Source organism: Punica granatum, chromosome 3 (assembly GCF_007655135.1).
Source record: "Punica granatum isolate Tunisia-2019 chromosome 3, ASM765513v2, whole genome shotgun sequence".
NCBI classification, from domain to species: Eukaryota; Viridiplantae; Streptophyta; class Magnoliopsida; order Myrtales; family Lythraceae; genus Punica; species Punica granatum.
The window spans coordinates 5,262,699-5,276,927 of record NC_045129.1 but is presented as its reverse complement, the minus strand read 5'-3'; the positions used below and the strand labels follow the sequence as shown (position 1 = coordinate 5,276,927).

The 14,229-nt window shown below is 40.1% G+C and overlaps 2 protein-coding genes across 4 annotated transcripts; both read left to right on the top strand.

Annotated features, from left to right (window-relative positions):
• Positions 1 to 207: 207 nt before the first annotated feature.
• LOC116199111 lies at positions 208 to 4,318 on the top strand. 3 transcript variants are annotated; one of them, XM_031529404.1, is made up of 4 exons: positions 208 to 905; positions 1,116 to 1,316; positions 2,239 to 2,373; positions 3,632 to 4,318. In XM_031529404.1, the coding sequence occupies exons 2-4, from the start codon at positions 1,137 to 1,139 to the stop codon at positions 3,839 to 3,841; spliced, it is 525 nt and encodes a 174-aa protein (XP_031385264.1). In that variant the 5' UTR covers positions 208 to 905; positions 1,116 to 1,136; the 3' UTR covers positions 3,842 to 4,318. The 3 variants fall into 3 exon arrangements, 2 of the variants coding, with proteins under 2 accessions (XP_031385264.1, XP_031385263.1); XM_031529403.1 differs by having other exon boundaries at positions 208 to 1,023; XR_004155466.1 differs by lacking the exon at positions 3,632 to 4,318 and having other exon boundaries at positions 208 to 1,023; positions 2,198 to 2,920.
• Positions 4,319 to 10,183: 5,865 nt separating this feature from the next.
• LOC116201926 (trimethyltridecatetraene synthase-like) lies at positions 10,184 to 13,401 on the top strand. The gene is made up of 2 exons (XM_031533386.1): positions 10,184 to 11,163; positions 12,534 to 13,401. Exons 1-2 carry the CDS (start codon positions 10,237 to 10,239, stop codon positions 13,164 to 13,166), a joined length of 1,560 nt encoding a protein of 519 aa, XP_031389246.1. The 5' UTR covers positions 10,184 to 10,236; the 3' UTR covers positions 13,167 to 13,401.
• The last annotated feature ends 828 nt before the right edge of the window (positions 13,402 to 14,229 follow it).

Below are 14,229 nucleotides of genomic sequence, written 5' to 3'. Positions count from 1 at the left end.
TGTGTTTCCATATACCAGGTACACCCCAAAAAAATGCATGATTTTGAATGAGTTATATTCTTTATTGGTTGCCATAGTTAAACCTTTTTTTTTTCTTTTAATTACAAAGGAGGTCGAGGGGTTTATAAGAAAATTGAAATCTTTTCAACGAAAAATGAAAATTGAAATCCTAATATCTAATAAATGGCATTAGTAGTCCTATGCTAAATATCGAACCAGAATCTCTTTTAATTATACGTGAGAGTCGAAGCTAAATTAGTCATAGAGGTGGCCTACACAAAAGGAAAATATAATTTAAACAAGATAAATTCTCGATCTCTTCTAGTTTCTTCATCTTTCTATATATATACACACACATTTCCCCACACTTTCACTTCAAAATATTCTTTAGCCCAAGCTTTCATCTTATTACTAATAGATCGATGGCTCAGCTCCTTCTATTTATGGACATTCCTTCCAACTGGGTTTCATATACTGCTGCATGGGCCCTCATCCTCCTCTCCCGCCACTTCCACCGTCGCGGCCGGTTGCTCAACTTGCCTCCTGTTCCGAAGCCCTGGCCCAACATTAGGAACCTCAACCTCATAGGCCCACTACCCCACTGCTCCATCCACGAGCTCTCCAAGAAGTATGGCTCGTTGATGAGCCTCTGGTTCGAGTTCTTCACTGTGGTCATGGGCTTATTCATGGAGATGGCGCAGGCAATCCTCAAGACGCATGAAGGACTACCTGTCCGACCTCACCCTCAACGTGATTAGCCGGATGGTCCTGGGAAAGAATTACGCCAAAAAGACCGAGGGAACATCAATCGTGACCCCGGAGGAGTTCAATCATATGTTCATCCTCAACGGGGTGCTCGGCAATGGTGACTCGATCCCATGGGTCAATTTCTTGGACCTGGAAGGGTATGTAAATGGTAACAATACTGAGATAGGAAAAGGATCTTGTATTCTCGTTATATCATACAGAGGTTACATGGCCATATATACAAGAGTGAAAAAGCTTCGGAAGAACAAGAAAATGGTAATTACAATAAATTACTGCATAAAATAATCCCATAATTATTCTTGCCTAATGCTAGCTGGTGATTGACGGTAATCTTGCTGAATCATCAGAGGAAATAACTCCATCAGAGGATGAAGGCAGTTAACAAGAAGTTCAACAGGTTCCTGGAACATGCTCTTGATGAGCACGAGAGGGGGAGAGGAGGGGAGGGCTATGGCGACAAGGACATGGTTGATGTGCTGCTTTGGCTTGCCGATGATCCCAACCTCGTAGTGAAGCTTGAGAGGCATGGAGTCAAGTTATTTACTCTGGTATGTCGATGAACCCGACTACTTAATTTGTTCTGTAATTCGCTTCTATAAAGTTATAAATTTGTTCAAACACGATTTGATTGGCAATTGCCGACTTTATGATGACCCAACTCGAGACAAAATGGGTCTCTTGGCCCATATACTGATGAAATTAGGTTTATGCATATGTCCACTCAATGGACCGTCTGAATTATATGCAGATACTGAAGTCCAAAATTGGAACAAGACATTTGCATGAATGTGACATATCCGTTTGTGGGTATTAGAGAGGAGATTTGGGGGAAAGAATTCATACTTACTAAAAATTTTCACCGAACTAATGAGATGCAGTTCAGTTAAAAATTAAAATGCGTTAGTATTCTAAGTACTATATTAGTTCGAACTCTTTGGTGATTAGGGAGCAAGTAAACTGAGGAATGTTATCCTATTTATTGTCGAATTTGCTTGAGGTAAAGATAATAGTACTGTAACAGTAAATTTGCGGATAGATAGTGTTTCTTTGAAACCCCGTTAGGGTCGCGATGATGAACCCAGATCGAAAGTTCTGATGTGCTTAAGACTTGAACCGGAAGCATGTCAAAATCAAAGAATTTGTCATCAACATAGAATCAAAAGATCCTAATTTAATTCTCACTAGTGAACTTATTGAACCTCTACAGTTTTGTCTTCTCAATTATTTTTCTCTAACCTCATGGTCTTCTCATTTTTTTTTCCTGAACAAATAGCCCTCATCTTTAATTGAAAAAAAAAAACTGACCCTAGTAATGATAACGACTCTATATTGTTAGAAAAGCTAAAATTCCAAATAAAAAATATACTTATATATATAGTTTGCCGGATTGCCCAATGTTTCCCTGATTATTTGTTGCTCCACTTTACAGTTTCGTTTGGATGAGCTAATGGGTGCTAAGTATGCTTGTAGCTGTTGAGAGGTCATGAGTTTCCCCAACGAGGAGGGAAGCCAGAGTGGATAGCCCCGCCAAATCCAGGAAGGAGGCCTTGGCTGAGGTTGCTCAAGAAGATTGCTGCGTCTGACCATTTGGTTTTGCAATTTGAGGTACATTCTTCTGCTTTGCTTTACTTAAATCTGATTGTAGAATATATTATATGCTTCCTACTATAGTTTTGTGAAATTCAATGATCATTTTAAGCAGACTTAGCTTATAATGTTGACCATAACCCTTATAAAGTGAGATGACTCTTTATAGGAGTGAAACCTCTAACACAGAGTAATGGCATATGGTAGCAAGCACCCTTGTTTCTAAAATCCATGATGCACTTTACTGGTAGAAGATAGTACCATTCAGTTCAACAAAGTGCTTCGTGTTGTTTATTTGTATTTCCTACGTAACCTCACCCTTTAGAAGTGGATCCACGAATAATGTTTCTACATCTTCATTCTTGATGGCTGGTTACTCTAGAGGGGAATCATCATAGACCAGAAACCAGTAATCTAGCTTTTTTTTAAGAGATTGGAACGTGTTTATCCTTTTTTTATGTGCTTAGTTTTTTGCTTATTGGGGATCAGCCTGTTGTTTTTCTTTTTATTCGTAAGGGACATGATAACATCCTCTCAAGCAACATGATTGTATTTCTGTTGTCTCTGTTCTGATGCCATTTTCTACTGCTTATTTCGCTCTTCTACAATCTTTTTCTCATATTTTCCTGCTGACGTGCTCACTGTGATTGTTTTATTGTAACTGTCCGTATGACATGTCACTTTATTGGTATTACACAGTTGATATATCCTAAGGAAATCTAAATGTAGTTGGGTTCCTGGAAAAGTCTAACCTCTTGAAATGATTTCAGTCTAAGAAATTTATGTCGCTATAAACTCTTGTTCTATACCCCCGTTATTCGTTCCCCCCTTTGTAGAATTTTGTATAGACTTTTACAATATAGGACGATGTTATTTTAGCTTCTATGAGTGCAGTTGGTAAGTAGTTAGCATTTACTATTTATTCTTAGAATCTTATTTCACTCTTACCTTCAATTTGGAAAGTGCTGTTTGTAGTCGCCATGTTTTAGTCCTTTCTAGACCAACTGGTAGAAGTTCTCATTTTGAAGTTCCTTTATTTTTTTACGAAGTGTGAATACATATTTTGGCACGAAATCCAGAACTGTTTCTGTTATTGATTTAGGCAATACTAAAGAATACTGGAGGCGTGTATATCCGAGTCTTGAAAAGATATCTCATATTGCTAAAGATACATCTTAAATCATGATGAAGATACATCTTACCAATCAACCCCCCGATAAGATCGCATCTCTTTCTTGATGCCAAACGACTTACTGTGTTGATGGAGCAAGTGCAGACCTTGTTTATCGAGTCTTCTAAAAGAGGGAGTCGGTGCGTGGTTTGTGCTAGAAGTTTGGTGTCAACTGGGCTCTGGCCTAAAGAGAACATATCTGGGGAGGGGCATGCTTATTGCGTTCACCACTTGCGCGAATCACCATTCTCAGTGTGCAAAAACACAGAGCGGCTGCGACATGATTCGGTCGTCAGTCCATCAAATCCACTGTAGCTCCGCCGCAAGCTCATCATAGAAATTTGCCCGATGCAGATTCCTACACCGTCCTGATTCAACCTCCTCCGCTGCATTTGTTCATTGATCGACTTCTGCCCCAGATTCAACTGGCTAAGTCATCTATCTATACAGCTTGCGAGAAGCTGGCATTCGATAGCAAAAATCCTAATGCTGGGGAACGAATTCGATGGACTGCAAACAACGAAGCATGGGCGGGGACAGGAACCGATGTATCAGATCTGATCATGGGCCCAGTTACAAACCTCAGCTCGCAAAGCTCAATGCCAAACTGACAACCATTAAATGATTAATCAAATTCGAAAATCATTTACAAGAAAGATATCTATGTCAGGATCATAAGTATAGATCTAATGCTGCATAATTAACTGAAAATTCCACTAACAGCATAATCAAATATTAGTTGAATGACTTCATAAAAGCTGCTGCTTTTTCCTTCTTGCTTTTTTTTTTTTTTCCCTAGTGACCCCCGGAAGTGGACTCATTCTATTAACTGAAACTAATATGTCCGGCATCGATACAATTCTACTTTGGATCTATACTCTTCTTTTCCAATTAAGAAAGAAAAGGACATTAATGATGAAGACTGTATGAAATATAAATTTATATGATAACCCTCTCTAATTTACTCCTCCATAACCCTCCTTAACCCGCGATCCAAACAAGCATAGAAGATATGTATGTAACCACTGGCACAGGGTTACCGATCAACTAATGCCTTAACCACGGAGTGATTTCAATCAGTTCTGACCCCAGTAATATAGGTACATATACAATTTGCCAATTACATTACGTCTAATGGTCGTTTATTATTTTTTGGACGTGCATATCTTTAACATTAAAATATAAGATAAAAAAAAGGACGGATTCACGTGTTTGTGTGAGGTCTGAGGTGCAATCGTAATCACTCGTGGTGCACGTCCACTTTTTTGTTCTTTTGCATTTTGGGCCAAAAAATCTTCTGTTTAATTCCAATATGGAGACATGACTGAGCTATCCATGCCCCACTGGCCGTTTGATCGAGCAGCAAAAAAACACGTTTGAGAGTGACCCACCACATATAAATTGATCGACACCAAACAATGCTTGCTTGAATGAAGTTGATCGGGCTCGTCACAAGCTTTTTCACGATAGCAGCATAAATTGGCTTGAGGATATATCTTAATTGGATCCTGGCACGTTATTATTGCACATCTTTGAGATGCTATAAAATGATGAGCGTGAGCATAGGCAGAGTCTGAGATGATGAATCCCATCCCATGCCACGCCCATAGTAGGGAAAAAAAAAACTGGGGAAGTAAGTATTACAAAACGCAAAATCTGAAGCTGAAAGGGGGGGGGGGGGGGGGGGGGGGGGGGGGGGGGGGGGGGAGGGAATCATCCGGGAATATCAACAATACGAAAAGAGGTGATTCGGCACAGCCGCAACCTCTGAATGGAGTCGAGAGATTTTTTATTCGGTTCTAATTGGTGAGCCTCTCATTACTCTTTATTTTCATTTCTCTAATTTCATACTAAACTTATTGGTCTCACTTATATCCGCAGATATAAAAATCATCGTTGTCTATGTTTGGTTATGCTTCTCCTTCTTGGACAGATCATTGATGATATATACGTTCATACAAAAGATTAAAGAGATCCGGTCTCACTTTATCAGGAGTTTATCATGAATTGGGATCCATTGGCCGATCGTGCTTTCATCCTAATGGACTCCATTATACCTTGCCTTGAGTTAGCATTAAAGTTTTTTTTTTAAGGATGCACTATAAGAAGTGGCAAGATATAAATGTAGTAACATAGGTAGTATTTCAATAAAAGTTGCTACTAACCTAAACTAATAAATGGGTAAATTCACCATGGCAAAACCATTGTGTTTCGCCTAAAATTCGCGATCCACTCGTATCAGGGCACAGTCCCAAGGTGTGAGTGAGGGCGAAACCACCAGCCGTCCTCACCGGACTAAAGCGTTGCACCACGGTCCCTGGGGTTCGTAGAAATAGCCAGCGATTGGGTTTCCGTTGTTGATGTCAGTTGGGAGGTTGTATAGATAGTGTAGACGATGTCACAGCTTCGAGGGTTAAGACATTTAAGTTCTCCCAAATGTGTGCGCAATTTATTGCCCAAAATTTATATGAAACGACTCGGAAGCCGGTCTCATGATGTCGAGACAACTCAAGACCAGTCTAGTGAATAGTGGTCACAGACTGGGGAAGGCCCGTGAAGATGTGTCTCAGCTAATATAGCCGAAAAAGATGAGCTTCGACTAGGAAGCCGTAGCTAGGGGAAAGCCTCCTTGTAGGTGGGTCTTGGCCAGAGGCAGTCAAAAGTGAAGTCATAGCCCTAAAACCGCTCGTGGAAGGATAAGATCACGGTCCTCGAAAGGTCCGTGTTGGTGGGTCTCGAGTACAAGGTAGCAGAAAAGAAGAGCCTTAGACCAGAACCTTTGACTTTATGGAGACCATTCTTAGCCCAGAAGCCTCGAGATGGATAGAAGGGATAGAATGGAACTGAGAGCTCCGGTGAGGAACGGTGAGAGAAAGAACGGAACGAGATGTTCCAAGTGGTAGGTGAGGAAGAATGGAGTCGAGGGCTCTAAGACTGAGGAGAAGAATGGAACCGAGGGTTCCGCGGGTAGGTGACGAAGATCAAAGGTAGAAAAGGTGCGATATGTAGATATTGAAGTGCATGTGCGATAAAGTAAATGATTGATGAATGTAAAGATAAATTAGATAAGTATTGTATTGTTGTGTTGTCGCGAGGACTACAATGAATGGCTTCGTCTACTCTTATAGGGCGCACCTAGGAACCCTAATGAGTAGAGATTCAAACATATTAAGGAAATAAACGAAAGAAAGCATGTAAAATTCGGACTGCCTAAGCAGCTAGCTAAACTAGGAAACATAAATAATATATCTAGCCAGGATATGAAAATTGCCAAGGTAAGACAATGTTCTTGTCAAATCTTCAAGGAATTTCCACGATATGCAATCCTTTGTCCAAGGAAACACCTCTGGATGTTGAGTAAGGGCACCGGCTGTACTTCTCATGCCTTACACGGATGCATCAACTCGCATAGGAAAGAAAACAACGCAATTTCCTTACATGAGCTTCTTTCCCTTGTGTGTCTGACTATTCCCATGTCTAATTTGATTCGCCAAGGAAATAATCCTCAACAGCCATGTAGAATCGCCATCCTTCCCGTATGTATGTCCAGGTTCGTGCGGCAATCTCATCTTGAAAAGAATCGGGGATCCTTTCCTTGTGAGAGCCGTTTAGCTGAAACTCTTAGCTAATTCGAACAGATCAGCCCAGCAAGAAATTACCATAATCTCCTTCTCAAATGACCAACCCAGCTGTCTGGATCGGATAATGCCGCGGATCCTCGAGTCGGGTCATCAAGGGCTCAATCATGGGCCGCCTCTTTACACGGGCCCTTTATGTGTCCAAAATGCAATAGTCGAGTCGTGGGCTTAAAATGAATCAAAATTTGACCAATTAAATTCATTAAGTCATCACGTCCATTACTAACTAGTAATATTCATTAGGTGTGAAAAATTGGTGTAAACACATTGATATCATGATCTGGGTGTCCCACTGTAAATGGACAAAAACCTTTTGAGGCATATATGGATGGAACTCAGGGGTAACTATTATGCAAATTTGACCCAAAAAGGAAAAAGAAAAAGAAAAAAAAAAGAAAGCAACAGACACGCCAAAAGGGAATTATAAATGTCCACTACGATAGCCAATGTATATAGTAGTAGTGCACGTAAAATATTTGTAAAAATCCATCGGTCCTAAAAGTGTTCGGGGTCCAGTCCAATAATTCAAAAGGTAGCGTTGCTCATTCCTTTTATGTTCACTGGTTTTTGTATATATTCTTGTCGTTGGAGTGTAAAGACAATCAATTCGGAACTTGGATGTGCTCTTTTTTACGTACTCTCCTTTTACAAGTCACGTGTCACTGCATCTGACCCGAGTTCTTTTCTGTAATCTGGCGAGGGCGGACAAAACTAGCCGGAGGCATGCTTACTCTTTGTCAATCGGGCTTTACTTGTCATGAGTTCTATACTCTGACTGGATTAAGATGAGGCCCGTAAATTGCTCTCGACTTTGATCTTGGTACAGCGAAGGTCCATACAGATGCGAATATGTTATGGTGGCATATAAAATTCCACCGAACTTAGACGTGATTGAACTCTTATTCAATTCAAAAATTCGAGCTAATACATGATGATATACAATCCTCTTACATTATGAGATTTTTCTATAAGATTTTTTTTTTTGGTGGATAGTCGATCCCCCCAATGCAGTACCAGCATTAGTATAGATAAAAAGCAAAACTTTTTTACTTTATTTATTGCCCAATTGTTTGTATGCATAACATGTCACCTCCTTGTTCACGTTGATCGACAAGGCCATTTCGATATCAAAAGCCAAATAATTGTCCAAGGACACCATTTTTTATAATGGCCATCATAGACTCGAAGAATATACATATATATATGATACTTTTTAAAGCGATGTGATCAGTCTTGGGTGGCTAGTGGAAAAAGGGAAAGCCACCGGCAGCGGAGACTCTGGGTCAACCAGCACATTTCCTAAGTCCTTCATGCTGTTCCCTTTCTTCTTATTAAAAATTCTGCATAGTTTTACCGACACGAGTTAGTTCAAGCGGTTCGACACTTATTTCACTTAAGTAAGGTCTTGAGTTGAAGTCATTGTGAATGCAAAAAAATTCACGCCGGAAGAGTTTTACTTTTTAGTGGGCCGACCCAGCTAAACTAGATTAGTCGAGACTCTATTGGAATTTTATGTACCATGGTTAACGCCCAAAAATTCTGCATAGCTCAATTGCATTTTTATATAACATGACTCAATTGCATTTTTATTCATTGACAAAGAGAAGAAGAAAAACATATTTGGCTTGCATTTAGACTATGACAAGATTTGGATCTCTCTCCGTCTCGATTTTTATTCAGTTTTTCTCATTATAAAATAAGGTGGATCATGCCGAGATCACTAAGTCCCTTCCATGAACAAGTTGTTCGCTCTAATGAGAACCATGCAATTATGGAGTCACACCACATTGAGATGAAGACACTTGCGACGAGGACCGGACAGAGAGGAATTCAAACTATAGGTGGGAATTGAGAAGGACAGCAAACTTAAGGGGCAACCAAAGGATGTTTTCCTGTTGAAAAGTTTACAAGTCAAGAGTCAACGGAGCCCATATTTCCAGTGTCATTTCCTCGCACACCCTGAGAACTTGCAAAGCAAAGTATGGCAGTCCTCTTTCCATATTTCAGTCATCTGAAAGTTTCATGGAAATTTCATGGTAATGATTTATTTAATTTCAATTTCCTGAAGTGATCATTACAATTTTTATTATATTACCCGAAAAGATTCTCTATTTTCAATGCAGACGTGATAAATGACAATAAATTGAATTGAACAAAACGCAACTCTATTTCTTTTTTTGTTTCCCCTTTCTTGTAGTATTTTAAAATAGAAATTAAACTTGCTGAAATATTCGGAAAATGATCTTCTGACACTTATTTGTCATAACAAATAAAAACAAAAACTGCTCGTCTTTTTTTTGGGTCCGCAAATGTTTTCCAACAAAGGACTTTATTAGCGTTCGGATCAACGACAAGTTCAATACACCGACGAATAGTTGCATACATCCATATGTACATCAATATATATACTTTCAATGCCATGATCAACAAGAAAACGTGGACTGAACGTCATCGATCAATTATTACCACATTAAAAGTAATTAACCTCTTCCCTCTGATATTGTACACTCGATCGATCAAGGCGCTAAAGACAGTATCAACATGTATGTTGGTCCAGTTCGAGATGAATAATGTTTTACCCATTATTTGAAAACAATTGTTCATAATCAGATGAAGGGGTCTGATACCAATCCCCGAAAATAATGTTATGTTGGATGAGAAAAGATATATGTTTACCAATATGAATTGATTCAAGTTATTCAGCCGATGTTTCTCTTAAATAAAATCTTAATTCAATTCTTGTGAATAGAAAAAATACATACTTGAAATGTTTTACTCTTTTAATGAACCAGTCCAGTTCAAACTGAATTAATCTAGATCCATTAGGCTCTCGAGTATTATAATATATATATATATATATATATGTATGAGTGTGTGTTTTGCAATGTTACCAAAATACTGGTAGGTGAGGAAAACTTCAAGGAAAGAACCATTTTTCAATAACAAAATAAAACACAACTTTCCACTCTCTTTTGGTTCTTCAATCCTTCTATATATACCCACACACACCTCACCACACTTCACAACATCCTTAGTCCAATTAAGCTTCCTTATCTTCCTACTAATTAATTAATGGCTCAGTTCCTTTCAATGATGGACATTCCTTCCAGCTGGGCCTCATATACTGCCGCATGGCTAACAACCCTTGCCCTCATCCTCCTCTCCCGCCACCTCCGCCGCCGTTGGCAGCTCAACTTGCCTCCCGGGCCGAAGCCCTGGCCCATCATTGGGAACCTCAACCTCATCGGCCCGCTGCCCCACCGTTCCATCTGTGAGCTCTCCAAGAAGTATGGCTCCTTAATGAGCCTCCAGTTTGGATCCTACCCTGTGATCGTGGGCTCGTCCGTGGAGATGGCACGTGCGATCCTCAAGACCCACGACGTGACCTTTGCGGGCAGGCCCAAGTTTAACGCGGGCAAGTACACCACTTACAACTACTGTGACATCACCTGGTCCCAATACGGGCCATACTGGCGCCAGGCACGCAAGATATGCATAATGGAGCTCTTCAGCGCAAAGCGCCTCGAGTCCTACGAGTACATCCGAGCAGAAGAGTTGAAGGCCTTCCTCCGCGACCTCTACGACTTGAGGGAGAGACCGGTCACCCTAAAGGACCACCTGTCTGATCTCAGCCTCAACGTGATCAGTCGAATGGTCTTGGGGAAGAAGTACACCCAAAAGACCGAGGGGTCGATCGTGACTCCAGAGGAGTTCAAGAAGATGCTCGACGAGCTGTTCCTCCTCAATGGGGCGTTCAACATTGGGGACTCAATCCCGTGGGTCAACTTCTTGGACTTGGAAGGGTACGTAAAGAGGATGAAGGCGTTGAGCAAGAAGTTCGACAAGTTCTTGGAGCATGTTTTGGATGAGCACGACGAGAGGAGGAGAGGCGTCGAGGGCTACGTCGCCAAGGACATGGTGGATGTGTTGCTTCAGCTTGCGGATGACCCCAACCTCGAAGTGAAGCTTGAGAGGCATGGAGTTAAAGCCTTTACTCAGGTAATGCTGAATAACTCAATCATTGTTAGTTCAAACAACAGATCTTATATTATTACCGACTTTAATAGTAACCCGACACGAGATGACATGAGCCTATTGACCCGAATACAAACGATAATAGTTTTACACAAATCCCGTGTTTCCGAATGGACCAACATATATGCATAATCAGATGATACTGTCAAAATAATAAAACAACGGGACGCTAGCTCTTTTAGTTTTTTAAAATAGATTTCGAATAAATTTAAACGGATTAGGAAGATCGACGACCGTCACACAATGCCTCTGTTTTCTTTGACCCAATTTCATGAAACTCAGTGTTGTCGAGATGACAATCCCATATATGGTTTTCTAAGCTACTCGCTATATCCTTTTTTTCTTTTTTTGAGCCGATAATAATATAGTCAAAATTTCATTAAGAAATGGGAAAAAAATTCTAACTGTATTATCGATGGTATTGAAGCAACATTTACACCCAAAATAGTTGTTATATTAACCATTCAACTCCTTTAGATCAGATATACAAGAAAATTGGTGTCATTTCAACTAAAAGTGGGCTCAAGATATAACGATGTGGTGTGGAGGGATGAAATTGAAAATCTTGTCTGCTTTTGTGGGCCATAGGTGGAATCGCATATATTATGTTCAATTGAACACCGAAGGTCGCATAATTTAAAACAAAAAAATTGTAATGCAGCGACTTATATTCTCTCTTACAATCAATATATTTCAGATTCAATTATCAAGTTAATAAGATATTTTATTTTATTTTTCAATTTCCTCCATTTATCGTTGTCCAAGACTCTCTAAACTTTCAATTGCTTTCAGAACATGAACGAAATCGACAAACAATTAAGAGTGCGTTTGGATTTAAAGTTGAGTTGAGTTTTGATTTTAATTAGTTTGTAATGATTGTATTATTGAATTATGAGAAAAAATGTGAAAACATAATAAATAGTTTGAAGAAAATAATGATTAAATAATGATTGTGTTGTTGAATTGTAAAAAATTAATGAATAGATAGAGTAATTTAATATTAAAAATTGAATTGAATGATTAAAAAAATTTAAAAAAAAATTAAAAAAAGTAATAATTATGTTATTGAATTGAATATAAGTAAATTTAAGTTGAATTGAGGTGAAATTTTTTTAAAAAATAAACACACCAATTGGTTAACAGTGATAGTGGCAGTTCGGGATTCAATAACATAATTATTAAAAAGTAATAATTATGATATTGAACTACTATTTTTTTTTAAATAGTACTTGAATCATTAACAGTGATCCTTTCAGAGAGAGCAAGCTAGCACGTGTTGGTCTTACTTATCTGCCGCAATTGGTTTATGTACGTTTATGCGTGTCTATATATAGGACTTGATAGCCGGTGGGACTGAGAGCTCGGCTGTCACCGTGGAGTGGGCGATCTCGGAATTACTGAGAAAGCCAGAGGTCTTCAAAAGGGCTACCGAAGAACTGGACAGGGTGATTGGAAGAGAGAGGTGGATCGAAGAGAAGGACATTGTGAACTTGCCCTACATTGATGCCATCTGCAAAGAGACCATGAGGCTCCACCCCGTGGCCCCAATGCTCGTACCTAGGCAGTGCCGGGAGGATTGCAAGATTGGCAACTACGACATCCCTAAGGGCACCAGGGTCCTGGTGAGCGTGTGGTCTATCGGACGGGACCCTGAGATATGGGGCGACCCCGATGAGTTCAGGCCCGAGAGGTTCCTTGGGAAGGTGATCGATGTGAAAGGGCAGGATTTCGAGCTGTTGCCATTCGGGTCAGGCCGGCGTATGTGCCCTGGCTACACCCTTGGGCTGAAGGTGATCCAGGCAAGCCTAGCTAATCTCCTGCATGGGTTCGACTGGAAGCTGCCCAAAGAGACGAGGCCCGAGGATCTGGACATGGAGGAGATCTTTGGACTCTCAACTCCTAGGAAGGTCCCTCTTGTCACCGTTCCTAAGCCTAGGCTGCCTCCTCATCTATACTCTACGAATTAAGTAATCTCGCTCTATGTATTAAACAATCTTGGGATGGTTATAGGATCGACGTTCCTCGTCCTTATGATATCAGTTTTGAGCCGTTATTTTAGATTGTAACCAGCCTGTCTTATGTTTTGTCACCCACTGCGTAAGACTAAGAGAAAATGCTGGGTTTGCTACATATGTAATTGATCCTTGTTTTTCTTTTTTTTTTCTTGTGGCTTATCAAGAGGAGAGAAGTCTCTAAATTTGATGTTTCAAATAGAAATCAGTAATCGGATTGAAACTTCAATAGTAACGGCAGTCAGCTGATACATATGGAAGCCGAGCCCGAGGGAATCAAAAGAACGATCAGACTGCCCGGAAGTGGTCCGAAGAGAACTCTCGTATCTCAACCCAAGCCGCCTGAAATCAAGCAAACGCCGAGTCAAGACACGCAAGTTTTCCCGAACATCCATGCTACATCGGGCCACGCGCCTCACTAATTTGCAAAATTTGAGTTGAAAAATGGCAAGATTACCCGTTCTTAAGTTATCGACACGGTTACCGATTATTTGTCGATTTATGCATTTTTGCTTAAAGCCAAGTGGTTTATTTAACCAAGTTAAACTTCCCTTTTTGTCTCCGTGTGTGAAATTTTTAAGTTAATTAAAATTTGTCGAATACTTTAATTTGTGGGTTTCAAGCCATCGAGGTAGCCATTGATGGACCGCTCGATAAAAGCCCTAATTCCCGACCGTCTCGAAATTAAATCCAATTTTAAACCGACTGTATTTGATTAATCCGGCTCATGTGAGGTTCTAATTTAAATTACAAGTAAGACTTTAAAACACATGAACCATGGACACACAATCACGTTAAATTCATCGAACATTGGAAGACCTATCGCATGATATTAAAATGGAGCTTCATATCTAATCCCAAGAGGTTCTCAGGATGGGTTAGCTCGAAAGATCCTTGACTACCGCATACCAAGGCAACCTTCAAGTCGAAACTCAACCTAAGCCTAGGTAAATCTCCACGTCGTCTTTGAGACCCACAGGCATTGACCTACTATCTTCTTGTCTCTCCAACTTTCTTC